Below are 25,752 nucleotides of genomic sequence, written 5' to 3'. Positions count from 1 at the left end.
GAGACAGCTCCTGGCATGTCCAGCACAACATTGGCACTGAGGGGTTGATGCAGAGAGGCCACAGAGACCCTGGGTCTTGGGAAGTGTGCCCCCCCCAAATGAGAGTTTTCTTCCCATTGCCTGGTGGTTCCTGGCAGCCAGAGCTGATCCTCGGGGCCAAAGTGCCCGGTCTCACCATAAGGAAGAGGATTCAGTGGCAATAGGACAGGGAAAGAGGTCACCATAGTGCACCTACATGAACTAAAAATCACTGATTCAGCCTATAAACCTGCAGGATTAGATGAAGCCCTGAACAGATCCAACCACTGGCTGCAGTGGTTTGCCAGTCCATGATTAAGAGCATGTGAATGTTAGTCTCTTGAGAAGAGGATCTTTGGGGACACTTCAGTTTCTTACACTGTCCTAATTCTTACCTCTCTGCAGCCATTCAGGGATGTATACGACAAATGCGCAGAAACGGCTGGAGTGAGTAGCGTTCCAGGTAATTCTCTGGGGCATCACCCTGCTTATTCTATCTTGACTTTTGAGATGTAGCAGCGTCTGCAATTCTATCTGACCCTTTAAAGCAGTGTTTCCCAAACTTGACAATTTTAAGGCATGTGGACTTCAACTCCCAGAATTCCACAGCCAGCAACGCTGGCTGTGGAATTCTGGGAGTTGAAGTCCTCATGCCTTAAAATTGTCAAGTTTGGGAAACACTGCTTTGAAGCATGGGTGTCAAACTTGCGATGTCACGTGACGTGTCGTGACATGTTGCCACTTTTTCCCCCATTGCCGGCAATGGGGTGGGCGCAGTTTTGGCGTGACACATCCAGCCTGCGGGCCGGCAGTTTGACACCCCTGCTTTAAAGCATTTCTCAACCTGGGCAACTTGAAGATATGCAAATTTTAGCTCCCAGAATTCCCTGGCCAGCAGGTTGTCCTGATTAAACTGAAGCCTCTCCTTGAGATTGGAAGAGCCCTTGGAATGGCAGCCGAGACAAGATGGGCCTGCAGGGGAACTGAGGCTCTCATTCTGCAAACACGCATCTGAGGGAAAGGGTGTGTCACTGGGCTTCCCAACCTTTTTGTCTGTTCCCTTGAAGCCCCAGGCTCGGGTCCAAAGCCTTCTCCTCAGAAGGAAGGCCCGTGGAGCACCCAGCAGCTGAAGAAGGAACCCACTGTTTGTAGGTGCTGCCAAACACATTCCCATTCAAACGCCTTGCCTGAGTTTCAAAACACGGCGTGCTGACATTTTAACCCTAAGAAAGAATGGAAACAAGATGCAACCCACATCCACCAAAGCCTTTAACTCCACAGTAATATATTTGAAAATATGATACATGCTCCCCAAATTAAGAATATCTACATAGAAGAATTCAAGGTGGCGTCAGGCAAAATATGGAAGTTGTGAAAAACCACACTGATGCTGAAGTGGCCGCAGAGCATGGCCAACCCTGACCAGTTTCCTGGAACCCTTGGCCGCTGATTTCTGTCCTCTCCCAAGAGCAACTCTCAAGGGCCGGTGGAGACTGAAGGCTGGAGCTGCTCCCTTCCTCCCTTGGCAGGGTCACCTCTTTTGTTAAGAGCAGGAAGCTGGACTCTGCCTGCCAAGGACTGGCATTGCCTCCCTTTGGGCTGGCATTTTCACTCATCCCTGTGCCCCAATTCTGAGATATTCTTACAGGCATTCAAGTGAATTAAGCCATACTCTCTTCAATGGATTATTGCCAAAGGGTGGCGGTGCTGGGGAGATGGGCTCTTGGCTTGGTCTTCAAGGGCAACTGGTTGCAAAAGGAGACTCCCAAGTCCGAAGCTGCCGTCCCAGTCCCATTTCCTGCAGCCTCCAGACTTTTGTCCAGGCCAACGTGCCATCCTCCTATGACCCAGAAGTCCTTCTCCTCAACTTCCATAGGATCAGGTTGCCCGACTTCAGAAGTTCTCTCTTGCCCTGGCCTTCACTGAGGGGGTGAAGAACTTTTGTTTCTCCATAGCTTTAGTAAAAGGAGGCAGAGCAGAACTATCTTCCCAGGATATTTACAAGAAATCTATTTCTGACACACACACAGAACATTAAGCCTTTGCATCAGGAGAGAACTCAATATCAGTCAAACAAACAAACAAACAAAACAAGAAGGCACTCTAGGAAAAACAGCCTGCAATTTGTCATTTCGACACAACACGAATAAAGATATTTTTTTTTCCAGAGACACCTGCCTTCCTCTTTGGGCACGTTGGCATTTTTCAGCCATTAAGAATGTTGGTACCAAGTAATACAAATACTGGCAAGATTCTAAAGACAGCACTTGGAGAGAACACATATGGTTTGGTGGGACTAATTGTGGAAATAGCAGACCTTGGAAAGAGTTTGTGTAGTTTCAGATGCCTGGAGAAATTAGTCAGCACCGGAATCCAGGTTATATCGGATAAAAACAGCCCAAATGAGTTGTCCGTCTCCTGTGAACACACATTCCACCATATGCTCAAGTCACCAATGAAGGGGGGGGGGCTGGAATTTTTTTAATTCTTCCAGAACGATTAACAGCCACCATTTCACTCTTGTGGAATGGGATCCTTCCAGTGATGGGATTTAGCCAGTTCGCACCACTTCAGCAGAACCAGTAGCTAATTTTTTGTTGCACAAGTCCAGAATGGACTTCCAGAAGCAGCATCCACACAGACAACCGGTTGTTCACCCATTGGAATCCCACCACTGGATCCTTCCCCCACCCACCCATCCACCCCAGGAGATCAGGACCCCACCCGTCCTCTGGAATTGCTGCAAATTGTTAAAGAGCTGGTGGGCTAGGATGGTGGCTGAGCCCTGAATGGGGCAGCCTCAAAATTGAAACAAATAAATAATAACGTAAGCAAAAGTTTGTTTTTCAAAGCCAGATTTAACCAGAGACTGCAAATTACCCTAGTGATGTTTAAATGCTCTCTTATTATTTATTTTCTCCTTTTTGGCTTCTTTCCTCCTGCCCTCAAAGCAGCAGAGCCCTAAGTAAACCCTTCAACTGTATGAACTTGGGGTTGGGAAGGAAATTTGGTTCTAAAGTGTGTTCACAGCCACTAAAGAAGATGTTCATTTTGGAAACAACTGTAGGACACAAAGTTCTCCACACCGACAGATTTGGTTCTGGCCTGAACAACAGGTTTTTTTTGGGGGGGGGGTGTTTATCAATAATGGTGCATAATATAAAAGGGGGTGGAGCCACCATGTTGACTTTTTGGATTCTTGGACATCTTGGAACAACAACCAAACAATAATACGGGGTCACAGCTGCAGCCATATGTGTGGAGGGCAGAAAGCATGCTTAGCATTCCAAGACAGAAAAAGAATCAGTGCTTCAGTTTCAGAGAAATTGCAAAACACAAAGACAGAAGTAAGTCTGGTACTTTGAGACCATAGTCTTGAAATCAGACAGAAACATCCTGGCTGGAGATTCTGAGAGTGCCAGCCACTCTTTCCCTAGAACAAACGGGAGTCCCTCCATGGATCGGGGTGTCTCTACCATTTGTGCATACAAAGAGGAAGGGAGACGGAAAACAGCCAGGCGCACCTCTGCTCCTATCTGGGATCACGGGCACCATGAACCCCAGAAAACTAAAGACTGTGAGAGCGTGGGTGGGTTCAGGTGGACATTCCCTCTCTCTCTGTGTGTCTCTCTGTCTCTGTCTCTGTCTCTGTCTTTCTCTCTCTCTCTCTCTCTCTCTCACACACACACACACACACACACAGCATCCTGGGGTTCAGCCCTACAAATACAACAGTAGGAATATTTGCCAGGCGGCCTAAACGTGAATAACAAACTCAGGATTAGTGTAGGAGAAGCCTGCAAACTCATTCTGGTCCAAATTCATGATGAAGAGTTTGTCGGTGGGCGTGAGTTCCACGGGCTGCCTCGTGAACTCCTTATCGAAGTTGGAAGTGTCGTGTTTGTCTTTCTGTTGGATGAAAAAGCAAAATAGTTAAAAGCAGTGCAGAGGAAGACACAAGGAGGACCCCCAGCAAAAGGGGCCACATCACCCAAATGCTGGGAAAGGGTGAGGGGGTCCCGCTGCCACCGCCTGGCTAGGGGCACCTCTCCAGATCCGTACTTACACAGAGGCTCTGCTGGTGCCGGGTGAAGCCATCGCAAGGCTTCGAGGACAGCCAGGGGCTCAGCATGGATGGAGTGGCGGCAGCAGCGGAATGGAGGAAGCGTCTCCATTTACTGAGTAGCTCCACCCTGCAGATGCCCTCAGCAAGTGGGGCCCTCGGATGGACTCCCCTGCAACCCAACTGAGAATTGCCCGAGTTCGGGGGCAGCGTGGGGAGCCACGGGGAGCACCGGTGGAGAAAGACAAAACGGGAGCTTGACTGAGCATGAGGCTGGGTCCGCATCTGGGCCTGCACTTTGTGATCATAAGGTGACCAACCATCCTCCTTTAGGGAGGACAGTCCTCCTTCTGTAAGTTCTGTCCTCCCTCAAAAAGTGTCCTCCTTCATGTCCTCCTTTTCGACATTTAAAGACTAATCTGCAGGGCTTTTTTTCCTCATAGAACACTCAGAACGGCGTTCGGGCACCTTTTTTTTGATGTTTTTTTCCCAACTTTTGCATGAGCTGTGCTACTCCCCCTATTGGCTTTTGAAAGCCAATAGGAATTGCTGCTGAGCGCGCCAAAACACCCGGCTGGCAAACTTTGCACATGCAAGTTGTCTGTATTATTGTTGCAATGAATAAAATGTTTCTTTTATTTACGATATTTTTTTCTTCAATTTATTTGTGTCCTCCTTTTCATTGCAAAAAAGTTGGTCACCTTAGTGATCAGGGAGTTGATTCTCTTACTGCATTGTCAGCCAGGGACTCTATTTCAGAGAGAAGCTTAAAGTATACCCCGTAAAGCCCTCCATGGCTTGGGCCCTGGTACCCCAACTAGATTCAGCCTGGTTGTTAGGACATGGAGGTAGGGGCTTCTCATTGTCCCACATTCCCAGGTGCCCAGGGAGTTAGAAGGCACTCCCGAAGGTGTTCAAACTGCCCTCCCAGGAATTTTAAGAAACTATTAAGAATAGAGATTTTTTTTTTTTTTTTGAATATCACCGGTGCCTCTTCTTGTTCTTATTACTTCTGCCCCTAGGTGGGTTTCACTTTCATGATTTGGATTTTAAGTTGCTTAAATTCTTTCATTATTTTCATTGTGACATTGTAGTTGCCAAGAGTCGAGAGATTGTGATGGGATAAAAAAAAAAACCAAGCAAACAAAACAAATATACAAACTCAGGATTAGCAGATACAGAAGGCCAATCAAATTCTGCTTTTTTGTTGTCTGGTCAACGAGATCCTAACCTAGAAGTGGGAGGTTTTAACACCAATTTTTGATCAATGGATTTCTGTCTCATGGCTGTGTTCAGGCAGCGCTCTTAAATGGCCAGTTATATAGTGGGTTGTGTTTTGTGTGTATCTGTGAATGCTTTTTAGGGTTATCATCAACTGGTCAAAAAATAGCAGGCCAATCAGTAACACATTGAAGAGGGTACAAGGAAATCTACTGTATTAATAGAGTAACCACAACATAATACCTGTAGTTCTGAAGGAAAGAAAAAGAATTGGTATTTTGAGGTGGGGTTAATGAAAGGGCCACCTTAGCTGTGAGGTGGCACTTTTCAGATGCATCTCAGAACAACAAATGAATTCATTTGGAATTAATGCCAAAATAACTAGGATTGTTCTCCTTGTCTGCTCCTGATCAAGCCATCTTAAATACTACAGTCCTGCTATTTTGAGAGGTGACACGGGGGCTACAGGCTGTGCAAGGAATGGAACAACTCATCCCAGCCAACTCGCTGTGGCCACCTCACCACGGCCAACTCACCGCAGGACAACTGAACAATTCCATTTAATTATTTAAAATAAATTTAAAAATATTTTAATTTTTGTCATTCACATTTTATTTTGTCCCTCCTTTTGCATCCTTTCTTTGATGATTCTGTTCCACCATTTCTTTCATATTAGTGTAACTCTCGTCCCGTGGCGAGTTGGCTGTGCCTAGTTGGCTGCAGTGAATTGTCACAGACCCTGCTGAGCAACCCAGATCCCCGTTTTGCTTTGAACATTTGTGTGGAAACAAGCACAGAGCTACAGGAAAGGCAAAATCCCCCTTCAGCTCAACTATGCAAAGTCCCCAACCTTTCTACCTCACCCTTACTCCACCTAGGAGAATCCCCCACAATCTGGTGCTAATTAGATGTGTTGGACGGAATCATCATGACAAGGGCCGGGGGAGTTCAATCCAAGGCCTGAGACTGGGCAAGGCTGCTCTAGGCAAAGGAACAGCAGGACAGCGGCCCTCCTTGTTGTAGGTGGTCCTGTCTGTTATTACTGAAGGGTAGATTATTGATGAAATCATGTGGACATGAAGAAGCCGGAAGGAGAATGTTATGTCCTGAAAACTATATCTCATCTGTTTCCTTAAGAAGGCTTACCAAGAATGTGTGTCTCCCCCTGGGTAACTTTCCCCATGTTTTTCTCATAGTCACTCAGTGGGAGGTGCGGAGGGGCACAATTTGTTATTTGGATCTCTCTCTTGCTTTCTCTCCTTCATGAACCCTGCTAATTGCCCGAAAGGACAACTGTCTCCGAGCAAAGCGGTGGGCCGAGGTGAGTCGTGGGATGACCACATGCTGCCTGATGTGACAGAGAAACTTTTGGGGAGGGGTGGGATCTTAGCCAAAGCATCCCTCAGAAGACCATGCTGTAGGCTTTGAAAGAGCCTGTAAAGGAAGGGTTGTGTTATTTGCAAACATCAGAGAAAACGGAGGCACCTTCATCATTTGGACTGAGAAAAGAGCAGCCCTTCTGGTTTCCTTAGGCACTATCTGAATATTTGGGAAGAAGTCAAGGTCATGCCATCTCCAGGGGTGATGCTTGGACAAGCAACAATGCCACATAACCATCAAGTGTTGCCACTGACTTTGATGATGCAACTTTCAATTGCTTGTTCCTGAATCCTCAGTTGACTGAGGACTCCATGTCCTTGGATTGAGCACTGAGAAGGAGAAGAGCACGAATCCTTCAGAGGCCACCCATTTCTGAGGAGTTGGAATGTTAAGCAATGGGCTCTTATCTCCAAGACCCACGTTCTCCAGGTAAGTGCTACATGGGTCTTGTATTGCTCCAGAATTGCATTCTCTCTGAAGGTCTTGAGGAAACCATCATCTCAAGGGTGCTAGATTTTAAATTTTGAGTTAGAGGGTATCATTTAGGGAATGGAGTCTTATCCCTGCTCAATGCAAGAACCCTAAAGAATCATAGAAAAAATTTGGGGTTTTCTATTCAGAATTTTTAACACTCTGATGCAGATTACCCAATATTTTTTAGAGTTGAAGCTAAAAACACCCATATCTGAAATTTCATTTTTTTACAGAGGGCTTTCTTCTTTACTCTTTTTTTTTAAATTGAGTTTAACATATATTTCTAAAGAAGTATCCTAAATCTTGCTGAAAGTTCATTTTGAAATTCATGATTAGATTTCACATGTCATGTTCAACAGTTTTGGCCCTGATGGTTTCTAAAAAGTAATAAATGTAATATAACTGTTACTGCTGTCAGATTTGAACATCCGAGCAGAGATTTTGCTTTCAAATTATTCCCCTCCCATTGAAGACCAGTTTTAGAATAAATTGAGGTTTCCTCAAAATAATATTTACTTTTTATTTTATAACTTTCGGGGAGGGGGAAGTTGGCATAACATAAACAACTCAAAAGCAAACTGGTAGTTGCATACCCCACAAGCAAGAACAAAAGAGAAATAATAATCTGAACTTTAAAGGAATCTTTCTTTCTTTCTTTCTCTTCCTCTTTCTCAAAAACACAGACAACTTCAAATTCCAGCAGAAAATATCTCTTATTCTCAGAAGAATATTAGCCAAAACAAAAATATTTTACAGCTTCAGTAAAGTTACACACAAACTTCTTGGATTTTAAATATCAGCTTAATTTTAGTAAAATACTAAATTTTTGACACAGATAAAGCACGGTAGGACATATGGAATTTGTTAATTTGGCAGCTGGACAAACGGCATCCACCCTCGCCCCCTCCCCCAAAACACTTGCAAAGGTGCCACACAGGGTTGATATGAATTAAACGTAAAAACTGTAACATGGGATGGTAGATACAAGGTTGACCATTGACTCCAAGATGTTCAGAGGGAATTCTGATGGCCAGGCTGGGGTCTCCTGACAGTAAGTGGTGACATTTTGCTGAAATGTGCCTGCTTATCAGGGCAGGGCAGCCTGGGCTTAAAAAACAAAGACAGAAGTGGCTCCACAACTCAACAGCAGGAGTGTCCAGGCTCAGTGATTCCAAGGGTCAATCCCCCCTCCCTCCCCATGGGAACCCTTCTCCTTCTCCTCTCTTCTAGTACTGAAAGCAAATCAGGGCTCTCAATACTGACCGGCTCTGGAGGACCTTCCTGGTGCACTGCCTTTCCCTCCCCTGCGGCCGTGTCCCCACAAAGCCCGGGGTTCCCTCTTCTCCACTCTCCAGAAACACTGAATCCCGTCTTCTACTGTGCCAGGTCACAGGGTCCAACACTGGCAGCGGTTTTCCATGCTTCCGGGTGCCCGTTTTTCACTGAACTGGGCAAGCCAGGAAGTTTCCTTCTTCCTCTTTTCTTCCACCTGAGACCCTTAGGATCCACTCTCCTTCATGCTAGGAGCATCCAGGGATTCCCCCAGAAAACCTTCCCTGCTATCTGCAACGATGTCGTCAGCACTGCTGGGTGAGACCAGACAGTGTTTGCTTCTGTATCCTGCTTATGATTTTCAGTTAGCCTTGGGAAGGCCAGATCCAGTTCCAGGACTTCTCTTATGTGTGAATTTACTAATGCAAATAAATGGGATAGTTAAGGAGAACACAAGAAATGGTGATGGCACAACTGAAGGTGGATGTTGTGGAATTCCTATGAGGGGGTGATCAACTTCAAACGTGGCCCACTTGGGGACAGAAGCTGCCTCCTTCTGCCTCCCTCACCCCATCTAACTGGCATGACTTCCTTCAAAGGGTCTGGAGACTATCCTAGTCCCTCATCTCAATTCCCTAGAATTCCTGGGAATAGGAATAATAAACATCCCGGAGTATGAACATCTACTGATTGGCTTCATGGATTCACTGAGGTTTGGGGACTAAACGCAGGCTGTACCCAAAGGCCTCTGGCAGCCAGTTCTGAGTCATTGTGACTTTTGCAGATGCCATGGAAATAACAGAGAGTTGTCTCTCTGTACAGATGGGTTTCACATCAACGTCGCCAGAAGGCAAGGAGGCAGCATTCTCTAAACATGTGATGCTGCAAGGGACAAAGAAGCTAAGCCAAGTTCCATCTTGCAAAGCCAGACCGTGTCCACTCCTTTTGCTAACTGCTTCCTTGGGAAGAAGCCGAGTGGGGAACAGAAAAGGAGAGCACCACCAAATGGTGCTCAAGATCCAGAGGCGTTTCGCTAACTTTAAAGGAAATGGGATTTTCAACTCTTGCCTCCTGCCCAGAGTGGTTAAACCTCCAAGATAACCTGATCTTTAGGCTCACAGCCATAACACCTCGGTTGCTCTTTCTCCCGCCTGTGCCACTGATGCAACAACACTCAGTTGCGGCTCAAGTCTTTGAAGGATGGTCATTCCAGTATCACCACAAAAGAAAAAAAAAGTATCCAAAGCATGACAGCTAATGGTTGCAACAGAGGGTGCCACCACACAACAGCCGAGACCCAATGGAAATGGTCATGGGTGTGCAAGGGGTGGGGGGAGGGGGAGGATGGTCTACTTAGCTCTTGACTTCTGTCTTAAAAAACACAGAGTTAAGAAAAGAAAAGCCTTCAAATTCTGATTGGTCAATGTTCCTGATGACTTCCTGGTCAGGTGGCGTTAAGACAGGTGGATGGCGAGTGAAAAACCGGTCGAAGTTTTCAGCATTGCGTCCACACTATGAAAGGGGAAGAAAAGAACTCATGGCAGGTGGGAAAAGGAGCAAAGGAAAAAAAAAACCTGAATGCAAAAGTTGGATGCAGCTTGTTATGTCCCTCTTGCAGCCTTGCCACCCCCACCCCCACCCCCCATCCCCGCCTTGCAATCTGGGCTGCAGGCAAGTCATTCCTCATGAGCAAAATGAGAGAACCAAAAAAGAATCAATGCAAAATCCTTATGGCCCCAGTGGCAGCGGGGAGCAGCCTGGAATCACTTAAGTCATGGGTATGCTGGGATGCTGGAGACTCTCAGCAGGCCTCAGCAAGTAATTGCAGGAGGAGAATGGATGGCGAGGCAATTACTTGCAGGGCTCTGCCGGACACATGCAAGGCTGTACATGCAGGGCTTCTCTGGCTGGTCAAAAAATAAATAAAGGCTGCCTTGTACTTCTATCCCACTCTGGTGCCCAGTTTGCCAGGGCTTGCCATGCACAGGACCGCCCCAGAGTGTTTCAGCCAGGGCTGCAGCCGCTTCATACAGGATGCTGGGCATTGAGCATCAGGGGTGTTTTTTCTCTTTTACCTGCATGCAAGCTGGCCACTCCATGGTGAACAGCGAGGGCCTTTTGACATTGAAAAAGCATAAAGAAATTGAGCAGACAATTTTTCTGAAACGAAAAATTCTCCAGCCATTTCTTCAGAGAAAGGCAACACTGCAACTGTATTGACTTTGGTGCCTCGGTGGGAGAAGGGGCCACTCCGATGTCTTTCTTTGGGATTTAATGGAGTTAAGGCATCAGGCTAGGAACTGGGAGAGCGGGAGTTCTAGTCCCACCTTGGGCGCAAAGCCAGTGGAGTGACCTTGGGCCAGTCACTTTCTCTCGGCCATAGGAGGGAGGCTATGGCAAAGTACTTCTGAAAAACCTTGCCAAGACAACTGCAGGGACTTCTCCAGGCAGCCTCCGAAAACCAGACACAATTGAAGGGAAGAAAAAATATTAGAGGCTACAGTCTGTTAGGAAATGATTGCATGTAGAAGGCGAGCATGTTTACACCAATCTTTTCTCCCTCTTGTCATTAGTAAGAGCAAGATACCACTCAATCCATAAGAATTTCTCTGACACCCCCCCCCTTTTGCTTTGAAAGACATTTCAACTCAAATTTGCCTTTATAAATTGAATCACAACTGGTAGGAAAATGCAGGAGAATTCTTTTGCCTGGCAACTGAAGGCAAGCAGTGGGAATCCCATTTGACCAGACCCATTTGAAAGGACCCAGCCGTAAACACTTGTTGTCAGTCACGAAACCCTGGAGAATGTTGCAGATGCACCAAACAAGCATCCTGGGTCCAGAAAATAAGATGAAAGAAGGAAGGAAATACTTCTCTGGCAAACTGATGCACTGTTGTCTGCAGGTAAAGAACTCCCTGATCCAGAAAATCAGACATCATGTGAATTGGATTCTGTCTGAAACTTTTCCAGCTGAACAAGATGCTAAAAACCAACCAGTGACTCTGCAAATGGGCTTTAGGTTTTTATGACCAGGCAAGGACTGCATGCTAGTCCATGATTCAAACTCAACATTATACTGCAAGTGTGGTCCCCTTTTGGGGGTCCATGACAACCTTCTGGCCAGACAATAAATGTCAAAGCAGCAGCAGATTCACCTGGCAGCTTTTTAAAAGGATGGAGAAAATTTCCACATAGGGTGATGCCTGGTTTGAACCCAGAACCCTTCTAGAAGGATTCAAGTGCAATCAGCCAAACACAATGAGAAGATCAGCTCAAGCAGCCATGATACCACCTGGCAGCATAAGGAGTGAGCCATCCCCATCTTTTACTTGCTGGAGAAGAATTGGAAGCTTTTGATTTGGTTACCCGCAGCTGGGATTCTTCATCCACAATTCCAGCAGTCGGATTGTCCAACCTTGGAAGCCGAGACAAGAAGCTACCAATGGAAGAGACAGAGCAGCATTCGAATGGCTGAGCTGAGCAAAGGCTTGCCAGTCCCACTGGCCTCACAATGACGGCTCTTCTTTCGCAGCTGCTTTGATCAAAGCAGCTGCAGAGCTTCCCTTGCTTGGCGTGAGGCTTCCAAGGTGGAGCTTCAAAGCTTCCCTCTTCCCTGCTCATGTACCTAGTAGCTTGGAACCACCTCCCTGCCTCACAAAACGAGTGGGTCCATAAACATCATGCCAGAGCCCCGAAGCTATTAAAGCAGTTTCACACAGAGTATCCTAACAAGCCAGACTAACTTTTATACCTGTTTTGTTTTCTTTCAGGTGGATCTATCTTATTTTTAAGGGGGCAGGATGTCAGAATCCAATTATAATTCATCTCTGGTTATCGACTATGGAAAAACCCCTCATTCCTGCCCTCTCTGGATTCTGTCATACTACGAAGGGGAAGGGGGATGAGCAGGGGGGTTTTATGGTTCGCACTTCCTTCAGTAAACTACAAAAGGACTGGATGTTGATTCCCATCAAGAGGACTGATCATAACAATCTGGCCATTGCCTTTCATCTACTCAGCTCTCCGATGGTGGCTCTTCACGGACACTTTTCAAGCCCCCTTTATGGCTTTTAGCCATCATTCACTGAGACAAATAGATTTGCATCATTTGTAAACTGAAAGGTAGGAACTGAAATCATTCAAGACTGATCCAAAGGTCCTTTTTCCAAAAGGCAACTGGACTTTCTTGGTTTTGTCGTTGAAAACGTTTCACTTCTCATCCAAGGAGCTTCTTCAGTTCTCGAAGAGAGAAGCGAAACGTTTCCAAAGACAAAACCAAGAAAGTCCTGTTGCCTTTTGGAAAAAGCACCCATGGGACAACCGTGAGACCTGGATGATGGAGAGTCTCCGTAGATTTTCAAGGCTAACTTTTGCAAATTGCCCAACCTCTCCAGCCCCTCACAGTTGCTGACTGGAGAAAGGTGATGTTGCCCTGAGCTTTTGGGTCACTTCACACACACCCCAGATTCCAAGAAGAGGCCAATCACATGAGAAGAACACCCTGAAACACGGTCCCTGCCTCCTCACCAGTCAGCCTGCTTGCAATCTCCCAGCCCAGCCCAGCCAGCCACCATTCAGAATTTCCTTTGTGGGAAGCAGCTCCAAGCACAACCAGGATTCTGGTCAACAAGAAGGTGAGCAAGGGGGCATGGAAGGGGGGGAGTGATGGAAACAGAACCAAGAAACACAACATCCCCCCATCCATATTATGGTGATTCCTTACAACCATTTTCTGGACAGTCTAATTTCCTTACCTCCTTCCCCCCCCCCTTCTCTCTCCAGAAACAGAACATATTCAGTAGAGAGTAGCAGATAATCTAAGACATCCCTCTGAGTCCCATATGTCCAAATTCAAACACAGCAGTTTTAGTGCACATGATGATAAGCAGAGTCTGGTTCCAGAGATGCTTCCTTCTCTTTCTTCAAGACACAGGATGACAATTTCAGTACCAACAGAAGGGAATATTTGTAGTTCAAAAACTATGGGGTCCATGGTGTTCTCTGGGTGGTTTGCTTCCAGATGTTTCATTATCCATCTAAGTAACACCATCAGTGCTAGACAGGAATGGGGTTTCCTCTATGGTTATTCACAACTGACTTATCCGGTTGGTGTTGGTACTAGAGTGTTCTTGGTGGTTGCTTGATTAGGCTGTTGTTTACTGTTTGGTTTTATTTTATCTGAGTTGGTTGTTATAAAAGAGAGTAAACATCACTCCCCACTAGCACTGATGACGTTACCTAGTTGGGTAATGAAACGTCTGCAAGAAAACTGAGAGCACCAAGGACTCCACATCAAAGTTTCCTTGGCTTCCTTCTGGCAAGGGGTTTTGGCTTTTCCCCGGCCCTGTTTTTAGCAGAAAAGCCTGGAAGAGGAACATCTGCATGCACACACACACACACCTTCTGTGCAACAGGAAGGCCTGGCATATTTGGATCATCTGCCAGAGAACATATAGGCCAGATGGCACTGAGCCAAAGCTGCATACTAAAGCATCCTTCCAACCACTACATTCTTTCTGTTGGCCTCTTCGGTGTGGGGTGACAAAAGAAAATGATTGTCAGAATTGCCAAAATAATGCAAGGAAAATATTTGCACATTCTTTGGTTTTTCATTGGGCTCAGTGTTGCAGTGACGCAAAGGCCACTGGGAAGCGGCTACATTTGGAAAGGAAGAGTCTCTTCACTTGCCCAGGTGCAGGAGCAAAGCATCACACCTGTCCCACTTTCTGCACTGAAAAGCTCACTGCCCTGTTGAATTGGGCATACTTGTCTTCTGAAGAAAAATGCATTAAAAAGTCTCTAATTATTGACTATGCAAAATAATTTGCATTATAATATAGCTATCTATATCTCCTTCTCTTGTTATTTTTAAATTGTTCTTCTTTTAGCATAGTCGTTTGAAAAAGCTGCTTTGCTATATTAAATAAAAGACAGCCATGCTCAAAATGTCTTTCCACAGGACCTGAGTCCCAGAAAACACGAATCTCTCCTATCCTAGCCAGAGAGAAGGACACGTGGGAATTGGCACCTCTGCCTCTATGAGGCCGGTAGTCTAACCAGCCCAGATGTGATTTGTAAGCCCATTGTGACCAGTAAGGCTGATAAGGGACTCCCTGCTTGCCCTCCTTTCTGTTGGAGATTTGTCTGACAAAAATTCAACACCCAGCCAGCCCCCCTGGTTTACCCAGCGGCAAAGTCATCCTTGACTCCTGGATGGCCCTACCAGTCACCAGAGCCCGAGAAAGACAGGGGTGTATGTCAAAAGCCACCAACCATGGAAACCAACCAAATCAGGGAAGAAGCCAGAATGATTCTATTTTTAAGTGCTCAGGAAGCTGAATTAAACCTCTCCCCTCTCCTGATGTACATTTTGAGAAATGCAGGGATAATTACACCAAGTTCATTTGCATTAGAGATTGGAGGCAATCAGAAAGCCTGGGATTCAAGGTTCCCTTGTTTTGCAACATGGGAGGGGTGGTCAGATTTCAGCGGTCCAGTCCTGGAACGGATTCAACAGTCTGACCTGCTGCTTTGATCTCCAAGGCAACCAGGAAGCTGTGATGCCACGTGAAGGCAATGGTGCACATATGCAGCTATACATCCGTGTCTTTTAAAGAATGCCCCCCCCCCAGCTTCCAAAGAGGGGCAAAGAAAGCATCCCCATTTGCCACTCTAATCCCCATCTCCCTCAAACAGGCCCGGAGAGGACCTTGGAAGAGGGCATGAAGGAAGGACAAGATGGTGGAAGATCCCTCTCTAAGTAAAGTGGAATAAAGTAGAATAACATAGAATAAAATGAAGAATAAAGTAGACTAATAATAATGATGATGAAAGAAATCATTATTCAAGTAAAATGATGTGTCTGCATAATTCCTGGAAGAAAGCTCGGTCTGCTTTTGGTGGCTCTGCCTATTTTGATGGGAAAAAACACCACTTTGGAAACAGAGTTCCCACAACCAGTAAAAAAGGTCACGCCTCCCTTGAGTCAAACCTGACTAAGGTGATGTCATGAATATGGACTTGCTATTGTTTTGGGGGCAACACAGATGTGGTTTGCTGCTGTTTCTCCCGCTGTGATGTTTTCAATTTTAGCCTACAGCCCTGAGACCTGTTGGTGCTTTGTCGTCTAAGGCAGCGTTTCTCAACGTTCGTGTGACGGCGACCCCCATCACACGAACGTGCTGCGCATGCACGGCAGCGCCCCCGTGCGCGGCGCGCATGCGCGGCGGTGCCCCCTGAGGGGGGAAAATGGCAGATCGCATTGTTTGGCGACCCCCGTAAAATGGTCGATCGACCCCAAATGGGGTCGCGACCCATAGGTTGAGATCCGCTGGTCTAAGGGCTAACCAAATCCAAACCAGATTAGCTTTCACAGAGGCCGCCAGTTTAGTTCCAAGTCCAATTCAAGGGGATGCTGCCCTTGATCTTTAAAGCCTTACATGGCATGGGAGCTGTTCCCTGAGGAGGTGCCTCTTCCTGGCCACGTCTACCCATCCCATCAGGTCTGGCAGGGACCTGTGGTGGGTCCCGTCTGTGAGGGACCTCCATCTGATGGGATTTATGGGATGAGCCTTTTCTGCTCTTGGAACATCCTCCCTCGTAAGGTGAGGTTGGCCTCCCTCCGAAGGGGAGGTTGTTACCTTCCGGACAGCGCTTAAAACCTGAGGATCCGAGAGGGAGCCTGCACATTGGCTATTTTACATCGTATCTTCCCTTCTTTATTTTGCTCCGTCCAGTTTGTTTTCACTAGCCTTGTTGAATGTTTTAATCCCTGGTTTCATTGTTCACTGCTCAGAATCACTTTGCATAAGATGGGCAGCCATATAAATTGAAATAAACGAATAAAGTGCCGGAGGAAGGAGAAGGAGGCAAACGGGGGGGGGGAGGGGTTGGCACTGACAGGAACCAGACATGTGAAAAACTGGATTAATCCTGCTGCCCAAGGATGCCTGGCCTGGTAAAGAATGGGAAGCCATTTCAAGACGTGCCTGACATCAAAGCGGTTCCTAAAACATCGCACCGGGATGCTATTGGACACTGATGGACTGATCAAAGGGAGGGGAAATCACAAAAGGGAATAACTTTGTAATTTTGCATGGGAACTCTTAGTTCTAGCTTGCTTTCACTGCAACCAGTAATCCTTAGTAAAAGAACCTGTCACTCAAGGGCCTTTTGTTTCCTAGGGACCTGGCTGGGGCGGGCCTGACAAGGAGTCTTTAATGTGCGCAGTTGAGAGGACTGTCAGCTTTCCTTTTGCACCATTTCCCGAAAGACCTCCACGAAGGCCATAACGCATGTTTGGTTAACAAGATGGTACTTCTGGATCTCTGCAGAAGGTAACTCAGAGCTTGTCTCATGTGTGAATGAGGAGTGACAATTGTGCTTTCTTCAAGGAAAGGTTAGAAAGTTCCTATCAGCAAAATTCAGCCTCAGCATATAAACGGAAGTGGCAAAACAATGTTGTTTTTTAATCAGAAAAGGCAGGGTGATATTTAGGGAAGGTGCAAAGTGACTCTAGACTGCTTCTTTTCTGAACAGACCTCTCTTTAAGGTGCAAAATTACCAGCTTTTCAAGCCAAGCAAAGATTTCTGCCCCCTATAAACATCACAATTAGCAGAAAGGCCTGGAAATAAAACTGCCACTCTCAGTGCCACGTTAATGTCCACGCCAAGCTCCAGAATAGTCCCCTAGAAGGAGAAAATTTATTTTATACAACTCACTAAAGAATCACCTCCAGTATTTATAGCTAGGGGAAAATTGACTTGCATTTATTTACAGCTGCTCATATAGAGCTCAGAAAATTGTCTTTTTTATTTCACCAGGTCAGAATTTGCTTTCAATGCCAAAGTTGTGCTTAAAAGCCTGAAAAACAAAAAAGTCACACACCCCCACTATTTATTTTCACCAGGGGTTGAAAAACACCACCAGGCCAAGAACAACCTGTTTGGAGCATATCCCAGCTGTCCTCCCCAACAGCTGGCAGTCCTTGCCTCTACTACAGAACTGTGACTCACCAGTAGAGCAAACCTTCTTTTCATCCTTTTCTCCTTAACACCCAAACTGCAAACTAGCCTAGTCTGGTTGGTGTAAACTGTTGGTAGTTAAGCATATTGAGACGGTTAAGGAAGCAAAAGAGTAAGGGAATCCAAAGCAGAAATAGACACAGCAGACAGATGTGGAAAAGTCAAAGGGGGGGGGGGGAGTAAAGAATGGGGAAGGTTGCAGAGCAACAGGACGTGAGAACTTTGGAAGAAGATCGTGGTCTTGCAACTTCCCTTTGGTAGAACATATCAAACCATAAAGACCATAAAGAACGGATCTGGCTAGAATTCAGAAAAGCTTCTTGGGGGTTTATGTTTTGCTTGAACGAATCTTTAATTCTACCAATCAGAGTATCCTTCTAGACCATCTTTCTGGAGATCTGATGTAGTCTCACCTACCTGGAAGATCCATCTTAGAAAGTGCTGAAGGGATAGTCCTCTTACTTCTCATGGTCACTGATTTATGGGATGCTACAGAGTTCTCTCTTGCTCACTGTACACTTTATGTGAACTACTCACTGTGTAGCTTAGGTGGACATTTCATCAGCGCATGGACAATACTCTGCTCAACTCTTAATTTCTATCTACAGTTTCCAGGGAAGCTGAAAGATTTGTAGGTTGATATATGAAGATTGTTTGGACTGAACAAACTAAAACTTAAATCCAAAATGAAGGTAATGTGGACATGCTTCAATAAGGTAAAGTTCACAGTTGGATTTAGACAAGGTTGCTTTCCTTGGACAGATGACACTATTTGGGACTTCTCTTCAAGTTAATCTTAAATGGAGAAGCTTGGAGTGTGTCAATTGGCAGAGGACACAGCTATTTCTAACACCACAATGAGGCAAAGCCAGGGTACATATCAGAAACATATCTTAACTAGCTCTATTTATCATCATACATTTGATGATTAAAATGAAAAATTGTATTGCAATATTATGATATAAACCCTGGTTATTTATACTTGCGTCCTGAACTGGACACAAGAAGAACACAGTTTGTGTTGCAACTTCACAACACAACCTTTTCCTTCTCTGGCCTCCCCCATCCCCCAATCCATCCAATAATTTTCACTAGGAGAGACAGACAAGAAACAGAAGGGAGTCACCAGAGAACTTTCTATTACGAGAGACCGTGTGCTCAGCTCTGTGCAACAAAGAGCTAATGTCCTGAATAGTGGCTGATTTCTCATTGTGTTTGACTGAATTATTGCTTCCTGCTGAGCAAGCAGAGGCTGCTGCAAAGACTGTAGAAGGGATATAAAAACTCCAATTTCTCTAGAAAAAGAAAGGGGAGAGAACTAACAGAATGTCAGAGACAAATTCAAAAAGTCAGAGCTCAAGAAGGAGGTTTCAGGTTTCTCTCTATAACACTCCTACTAAAAGTATGCATAAGTAGAAATTCCAAACACAAATCAGTAGATTTATTGAAAAAACAAATCTTACAAAGCTCTTTAAAAAAAAGAATTCCAGTAACTGTTGTACATGAGATGGAAGTGATACTTACAGTGAAATTAAACTTTAATTTTTGCATATTTTCTCCCAACTACATAGTGTGATAGGTTTGAAGCCATTCTCTCAATGAGAGGGATGGTTTCCTTCTATGCATTACAGGCTGTTTGATTCTGACCCAGTTAGAACTGGTTTTTCCACCACCTTTCACCAAGTCATTCTTCTCTCCCCACTTCCTCCATCTTGGGAGATCTTAGTGCTTTTCCATTCCCTTTCTCCTAGCCAGGAGTTTTCTCTCAAATCTAAAGAATTCTCCTCCTCTCCCTCTCCCCATCTGGTAACCCTAAAGGAAAAGACATTCCTTCCCACCCTAGTGAAGCAGGAAGAGACTGCAGGCAGCAGTCATCTGAAACCTTAATAGTTCGTATAATCACAAAGGCATTTGTTTTCTCTAGTTTACCATTGGATTATGGTTGATATGCTGAGGGGCAATAACATTCAGAAATTGATAAATTCTCCAAAATCAGAGTTGAATCTGTCGGAAATGAGGTTGTTTAGGATGCTTTCAGGTCAGAAAACCTAACAGTGGGACAACTGGGCAATCTCTGCTATGGAAAGAAGGCCCCTATAAGAGATTAGATGACCCAACTTCATGAAAAGGTCAATGAAAATTAGTAGAATATTCAGGATTTTGACATGTGTTAAATTGGCAATCTAATCCAAGGGTACCAGATCTCAAGGACGCTACAGGGCAATAAGGGGATGCATCAGATGGCTGATTTAGTAGTTAAAATTTTGGCATGACAGCATATTTGCCAAGAAGAAGTTAGGTAGTTTTAAATAAGGTCCAGCCAGGCAGTTGTGATGATGCAACCATAAAAATTCCTTGCTTGGGAAGGAAGAATGTATAACTGGCCCCTCTGATGCATTTCACCCTGATGTCAAGAAAAAGGGAAGGAGGAATCTCTAAAGGTCACCTATCTGTTTGCTGAGTCTTCTGGTTACCACAGTGCACTGTTCCTGGTAGATGTGGAAGGACCTGCATGAAAGCCCATTAGTTTCCTTGCTCTGTGAACTAGTAATGCAGATGAGGTGAATATTACCCTCCCAGAGTTCTTGAGAGTCAGGAGGCATATAAGTTTAAATATTTCTATAAAAGATTGAGGGGAAAGGAGATAAACATAAAACCAGGAATGGCTTACCATTAGAAGATTAAAAAAAGAAACTGAAGGTTTGATTTTGGCTGTTCAAGAGCAAACCATTCAAACTAATGCAATCAAGGCCAGAACGGAAAAATCATTGAATGATTCAAAGTACAGATTGTGGAAAGAGTCAGAAGAAACAGTAGATTATAGCCCGTGCAAGAAGATTGCACAAACTAATTATAAGCAACATAACCCAGAAAAATTACAACTAAAGATAATAATTTTGAATTGCCATGTAGTTCTTTCAAGGAAGCAAGGGAATTGCATAATAAAATTGTCATGCATAAACCCTGCATTCCTCCAAATTTGTTCTTAATTCTGAAAAACACATCCCTCATCTAAGAAAGAAAATATCTTATTACAAGTGTCCGGGAAGAGGTATACAGCTCTGGGGCTATAAAAGAGAACGGAGAAAGAAAAGAAAGCAACTTACAGCTTTGGGTTTGAAAGGAGGCTGGATTTCTTTCTGCTCGAGTTTGTCCCAATCAATATATCGGAAAAAGGCATGCTCTCTGATATCCCGTTCTCCTTCTGGGCCGCAGCCCAACCGCTTCGCCGGATGCTTGGTCATGAGCTTGAAAAAAAGAAGAGAACATGGTTCACCTGTCATCTTTCAGAATGAGAGGAGCAGCAGGTTAATAACTATCATCTTCAACCCATAAATCGCTTGCTTTCCACAATGTAATCCTGCTATCTGGCCATAACTTAAAACTGAGCAAAGTTTCTAGCCAATAAAGGCCCAGCAAAATATTAGTGTTTTAAATCCGCAAAGCATTCCAAGGTGGGCAGCTCAACTTGGGAGGAGGCAGTCAGCTGCACCGAAGGGGAAGAAGAAGGAGGGGGAGGGTGGGGGGAGAGGAGATCAAGGAGGCTGGCCATGAGCCCATCTACAACTGCTGTGGCAGCCACCTGTGCTGGCAGCAGCAAACAGGCAAGAAATGCAGCGGGGGAGGGGTCACTCTCCAAGAGGAATGAAAAAAGGCAGCAAAGGCTGGAGGTGAGGCATGGAGGAGTGAAGGAGATGGAGATTGGAAGGATTCTTATGTGCTTTTGTGACTTTGAAGTTCTGGGATTTGTGCAATGAGGCCTTTGTGTTCTTAAGGAGTGTTTGGCAATTTCTATTTGGCTGATGGCTGATGTCTCCTGTTAGTTTCTATTGCTCTGTTGTTGTTAGCTGTAAGTTTTGCTGCAAGGGATTTTGAAGTATTTTTCTCCTGAATGGATTTTGCCTGTAGCATTCCTTTACTTAAGAATGGAGCCATTTGGGGAGGTTGCTTTAGCCTGCAGCCAGTACTTATATTTTTTTTCTTCCTTAAGTGCCAGCTGCGCTCCTTACTTTCCTTTTTAGCCAGTAGCTAATTCTTAAAGGGGAATGTGCCTTTTTAAGCTAGTTCACTCAGCAGCTTGTCTTTTCTGTCTCTGGAGGCCTTTCCTTGTTTGATCAATATATGGAAGAAGGAAAATATGGGGGGGGGGTTGAAATTCTTCCTTCAGAAGGAGATGGGAATGAGAAAAAGGGAGGCAGAGAAGGGAGGGAGGAAAGGAAGTCCCGCCTTAGCACTTGGCCACCAGCAGCTCTGCCATTGACTTTGCTTGTCAAAAGGTTGCAGAAGGGGATCACATAACCCTGGAACACTGTGACCATTATAAGTATGAATCAGTTGCCAAGCATCCAAATATAAATCACATGACCCTGGGCATGCTGCAAAGGTCATAAGTGTGAAAAATGGTCATAAGTCATTTCACTGCAATTGCAACTTTGAACAGGTTTGTTTGTTTTTTGGTCATCAAGTTTTTGACCCCTTGCTAGGTGGTACTCAAACATTGCCATATCCTAAAAGTGGTACAATCGATAAAAAGGTTGAAAAGCCCTGCTTTGGAGAATAGTTTGACCCCCCCATGTCTTTGTAAGAGCCCCTCAAAGATTGGAATACTGTTATCATGTCTCCCCTAGTCCTTCTTTTCATTAGACTAGACACGTCAAACTCATGACGTCACGTGACCGTGCATCGTATCAGGACTGTTTTGCCATTGCTGGCAATGGGGTGGGCCCAGCTTCCGTGTGACGTGTCCGGCCCATGGGCCGGCAGTTTGACACCCCTGGACTAGACAAACCCAATTCTTGTGACTGTGCTTTGTACGATTTAGCCTCCAGTCCCCCTGATCATTCTTGTTGTTCTTCTTTGCACTCTTTCCAAAATCTTGACATCTTTTTTATATTGTGTTGACCAAAACTGGATGCATTATTCCAAATGTGGTCTTACTAAGGCTTTGTAAAGTGGTACTAAAACTTCACATGATCTTGATTCTCTCTCTCTGTTTATGCAACCTAGCATTGCACTGCCTTTTTTGGCTGCTGCCGCACACTTCTGGCTCATATTTAAATGATTGTCCACTAGGACTCTAAGATCCCTCTCACAGTTACTGGCATTAAGCCAAGTTTCACCAGGTTTGTACCTATAGAGTTGGTTTTTCTTGCCTTACTTTTATCAAAACTTTACTTTTCAACACTGGAGGTTTTTAAGAAGAGACTGGAAAGTCACTTGTCTAAAATTTTATAGGGTCTCCTGCTTGAGCAGGGGGTTAGACTAGAAGATCTCCAAGTTCCCTTCCAACTCTAGTCTGCTTATTAGTAGTATTCATTCATTCATTTATTCATTCATTCCATTTTGTTAGTGATCGGGAGATCAGTTCTGTACAGGATTGTTGGTTTCAGTTGCATCACACTATCTGGAAGGAGAAGATGAACATAGAAATTCTGGATTTGCCCAACGCTCTAGAGTAAGCTAGAATAGGTCCAAGCAATTTGCTGTACAATACAGTCCTCATTGTAGCATATAGTATAGACCAAGATACACAAATGGTTGATTGTTTAGGCAAAGCCGATCAAGTGAAGACAGCAATTCTGTGAACCAAGGTTAGAGCGTTAGTATTTTTGATGGGGAGTGGGATAGGGGCAGAGCCTCTGCCTCCTCAAAGGAGCTCTGTCTGAGCAGACTCCCATCCTCAGAAGAGCTTCTGTCTTCCCAAGCAAGAGATAAGAAGCAGAGTCTTACTGCGGAGGAAATATCTACAAGTCTACAGCATCGAAGCAATTAAGTGCAAATGCTGCCACCCCGTTCAAAGAATAACAATCTGCTCTTGGAATCTCTTTTTCATTAACACCAAGAACACGGAGGAATTGGCAGCCCCTGGTCCTGAAGGCTTTGGCTTAATGAAACAGCCGGTTCTAAGCGAAAGCAGAGAATGCACAATGGCTGTTTATCTTCTCCAGCCAAACCCTCTTTGGCAAGCGGGAGACAACGCAGCGAACCTGGCGGCAGCAGAAATGTTAATATCCTGGCAATGGTATTTGGCTTCCTTCCTTTCTGAGATGGAAGACAGATGGTGGATCCAAAAGCTCCATAAGCCTCGGAGGAAATAGGAAAGAGGGGCCCAAGAAAAGCAGACCAGCCTTCTTTTCTGTCAGAAGGAGCCACCTGCATCAGGAGGAGGGAAGGGCTAGGCTAAGAGTTCAGATCTGGCCAGAAAAAGAGCACCATCAGGACAGCTAGTGCGTTGCAGAGGAAGGCCTTGGAAACAAAGAGTCTGTTTGCTACCGCGAGCAACTTACAATATGCTTCTCGGCAAAGAGGCGGGCTTTAGCAAAGGCTGTGCTGCGGTCAGAGGTCCAAGCTGCTGCGCATTTTAAGGGGATGGCAGTTGACACCCAGTTCAAGACTCCCCAGTCCTTTCATTGTCTGTTTATGGGAAGCCTCCTTTGGCTGAGCGGGAGAAGCCTTGTGAAGGCAGAAGGAATAACACCAACCGGTAAGTAGAGCTTTGCACAACTGCAGGAGCAGGATGAGGCTCAAAGGAAATTAGGATGCGCAAATGACAGCCCTTGGCCAGTTTGCACATCCTTCTTATTCAATTATTCCCACGGAGCCGAATGAAGGGGCTGAGCGGATTGTGGCATCTGACTGTAGAGGGAAAGGCAGGGTTCTAGCCTGATCTGAAGAGGGCTGGGCCAGAAGGGCTGGCTTCTTCACGCTGGGGAGGATGAAGAAATGGCCATCTTCCTCTGCAGCTTGAACAGGGTTCTCTGCTCCTCCCCACCCCCGGCACTCTGTGGCTGTGTCCCTTGTCACAGAATTAGCCATTTCATACCGCACCAACCAGGCTCCCACTCTCGGTGTCTCTTTATATACCCTGCAGAGGAAGCTCATTGGCAGAAGTGAGCTTCGGTGGAATTAAACTTGTGCCATATGTGATGGAGGCGGAAAGGCAAGTGGTTCCATTTCTGCTCTTTGTTGCCAAGTGCAGGGCTGTCTCCTCCTCCTCCTCCTCCTCTTTCTCCTCCCCCCATCCAGGAGGGAGGGACATGGTTTCAGGAGGAAAGACTTTTACCCAGCCCCCCTGCTTTGATGACCTTCTCAGCTGCTCCGAGAGGACCAGAAGGAAGTTGTGTGTGTCTTTTCAGCAAAAGGAATTTCTCACATGGAAACCCTGGCTTTGGAGGGGAGGCTTGCCAGGCGCAGCACATCCCAGACGGCTTCGGCTGGTCTTGCCACTGTTAAGCCAAGCTATTTCCAGCCAATTGAGAGTCTGCCCGTGAAGAAACATTTCACAAGCAATTTGGGAACATGCCAGCCACATACGCTGCAACTCAACTGGCCGCAGCAGAGCCAGTCAGAAGAGGCACCTGTTTTCTTTGCCAGGGACCAACAAATTGGCCGTTGCACTGAGGACGTGAACATTTTCTTGCCTCTAACATGGGGGGGGGGGGAGGCAAAGCTTCTGGAAACAGGGTTGTTCCAAGCACCTTTGAAAATCCCCAAGCAGAGGTGAGAGAGCAAGCGCTCCTGTTTATGTGTGACAAGCCGGGGGCTCCGGGGCAGCTGAAAAGAAACTCCAGAGAGCCTGGTAAAAGCTGTTGTTCTACAAAGCATCACTCTCTCCGTGCAAACATGATGTGGACCTCTGTCACAGTCAACTCCATGCTCTACCGAAAGAGGAAGGTTGGAACCACTTCCACAAAGCTTGCTAATATACTCAAGCTAATATAGTCACATCTGTGGAAAAGGAGCTCATTGCAAGGTGATTTCAGCCAGAACTCCGTCCTGAGCATCCCAGTTTCTGGGGATAAAGACTTAGGGGACTTTAGAGTTAGGAGAGACCTCGAGGCTCATCTAATATTGTGTCCTGCTCAATCTGCAGTGCAAGAGGTGTCAAGAACCACAGCACTGGGACCTGAAGTGCCAGATGAGGGTTGGCGCCGTTTCGGTTCTCCGATGCCTGTCTTCTTGGCACCTGCCAGCACCTTGGTCCTGCTAGCTCAGGCGGCCACACAAGACCGCAGAAACTGCAGTGGCTGATCGGGGCTGGGGGTTTCCTTTGCTCAGAAGCAACTGAGCAGCAGCCGTGCATTCCAGCTTTTCGAAGCCCTCCCTCTGGGCGGGTCTAGAACCAGCTGGGCCTCAGGATGTGCACCCAAGTTCCCTGTTTCTCTCCTGCTCTGGCTCCATGTTCAGCAGCTGGAAGTCACCTCTTTCTGCTGGGGAATTGCTCGTGTCCAGGAGGACGTTCCCTTGCAGCCAAAGTTGAGTGCATTGGGCAAACCAGCTTGAACGCTTTGGGGCCA

General features: G+C 45.8%; 1 protein-coding gene across 2 annotated transcripts in view; it reads right to left on the bottom strand.

The window, feature by feature from the left end:
- Positions 1-2,728: 2,728 nt before the first annotated feature.
- PRKCB (protein kinase C beta) overlaps positions 2,729-25,752 on the bottom strand; it is a 206,926-nt gene continuing 183,902 nt past the window's right edge. The window contains exons 16-17 of one of the 2 annotated variants that reach the window (XM_039349688.1): positions 20,563-20,703; positions 2,729-3,927 (exon numbers count right to left, since the gene is read on the bottom strand). In XM_039349688.1, coding sequence (XP_039205622.1) covers positions 3,775-3,927; positions 20,563-20,703 — 294 coding nt within the window. In that variant the 3' untranslated portion in view covers positions 2,729-3,774. Of the gene's footprint in view, positions 3,928-7,662; positions 9,941-20,562; positions 20,704-25,752 lie in introns of those variants that run through there. The other variant, XM_039349687.1, reaches the window with a different exon arrangement.

The sequence above is a fragment of the Crotalus tigris genome, unplaced genomic scaffold (assembly GCF_016545835.1).
Source record: "Crotalus tigris isolate CLP2741 ecotype Arizona unplaced genomic scaffold, ASM1654583v1 scf7180000018301.7375997, whole genome shotgun sequence".
NCBI lineage: Eukaryota > Metazoa > Chordata > Lepidosauria > Squamata > Viperidae > Crotalus > Crotalus tigris.
This window is presented reverse-complemented; position numbering and strand designations above follow the sequence as displayed.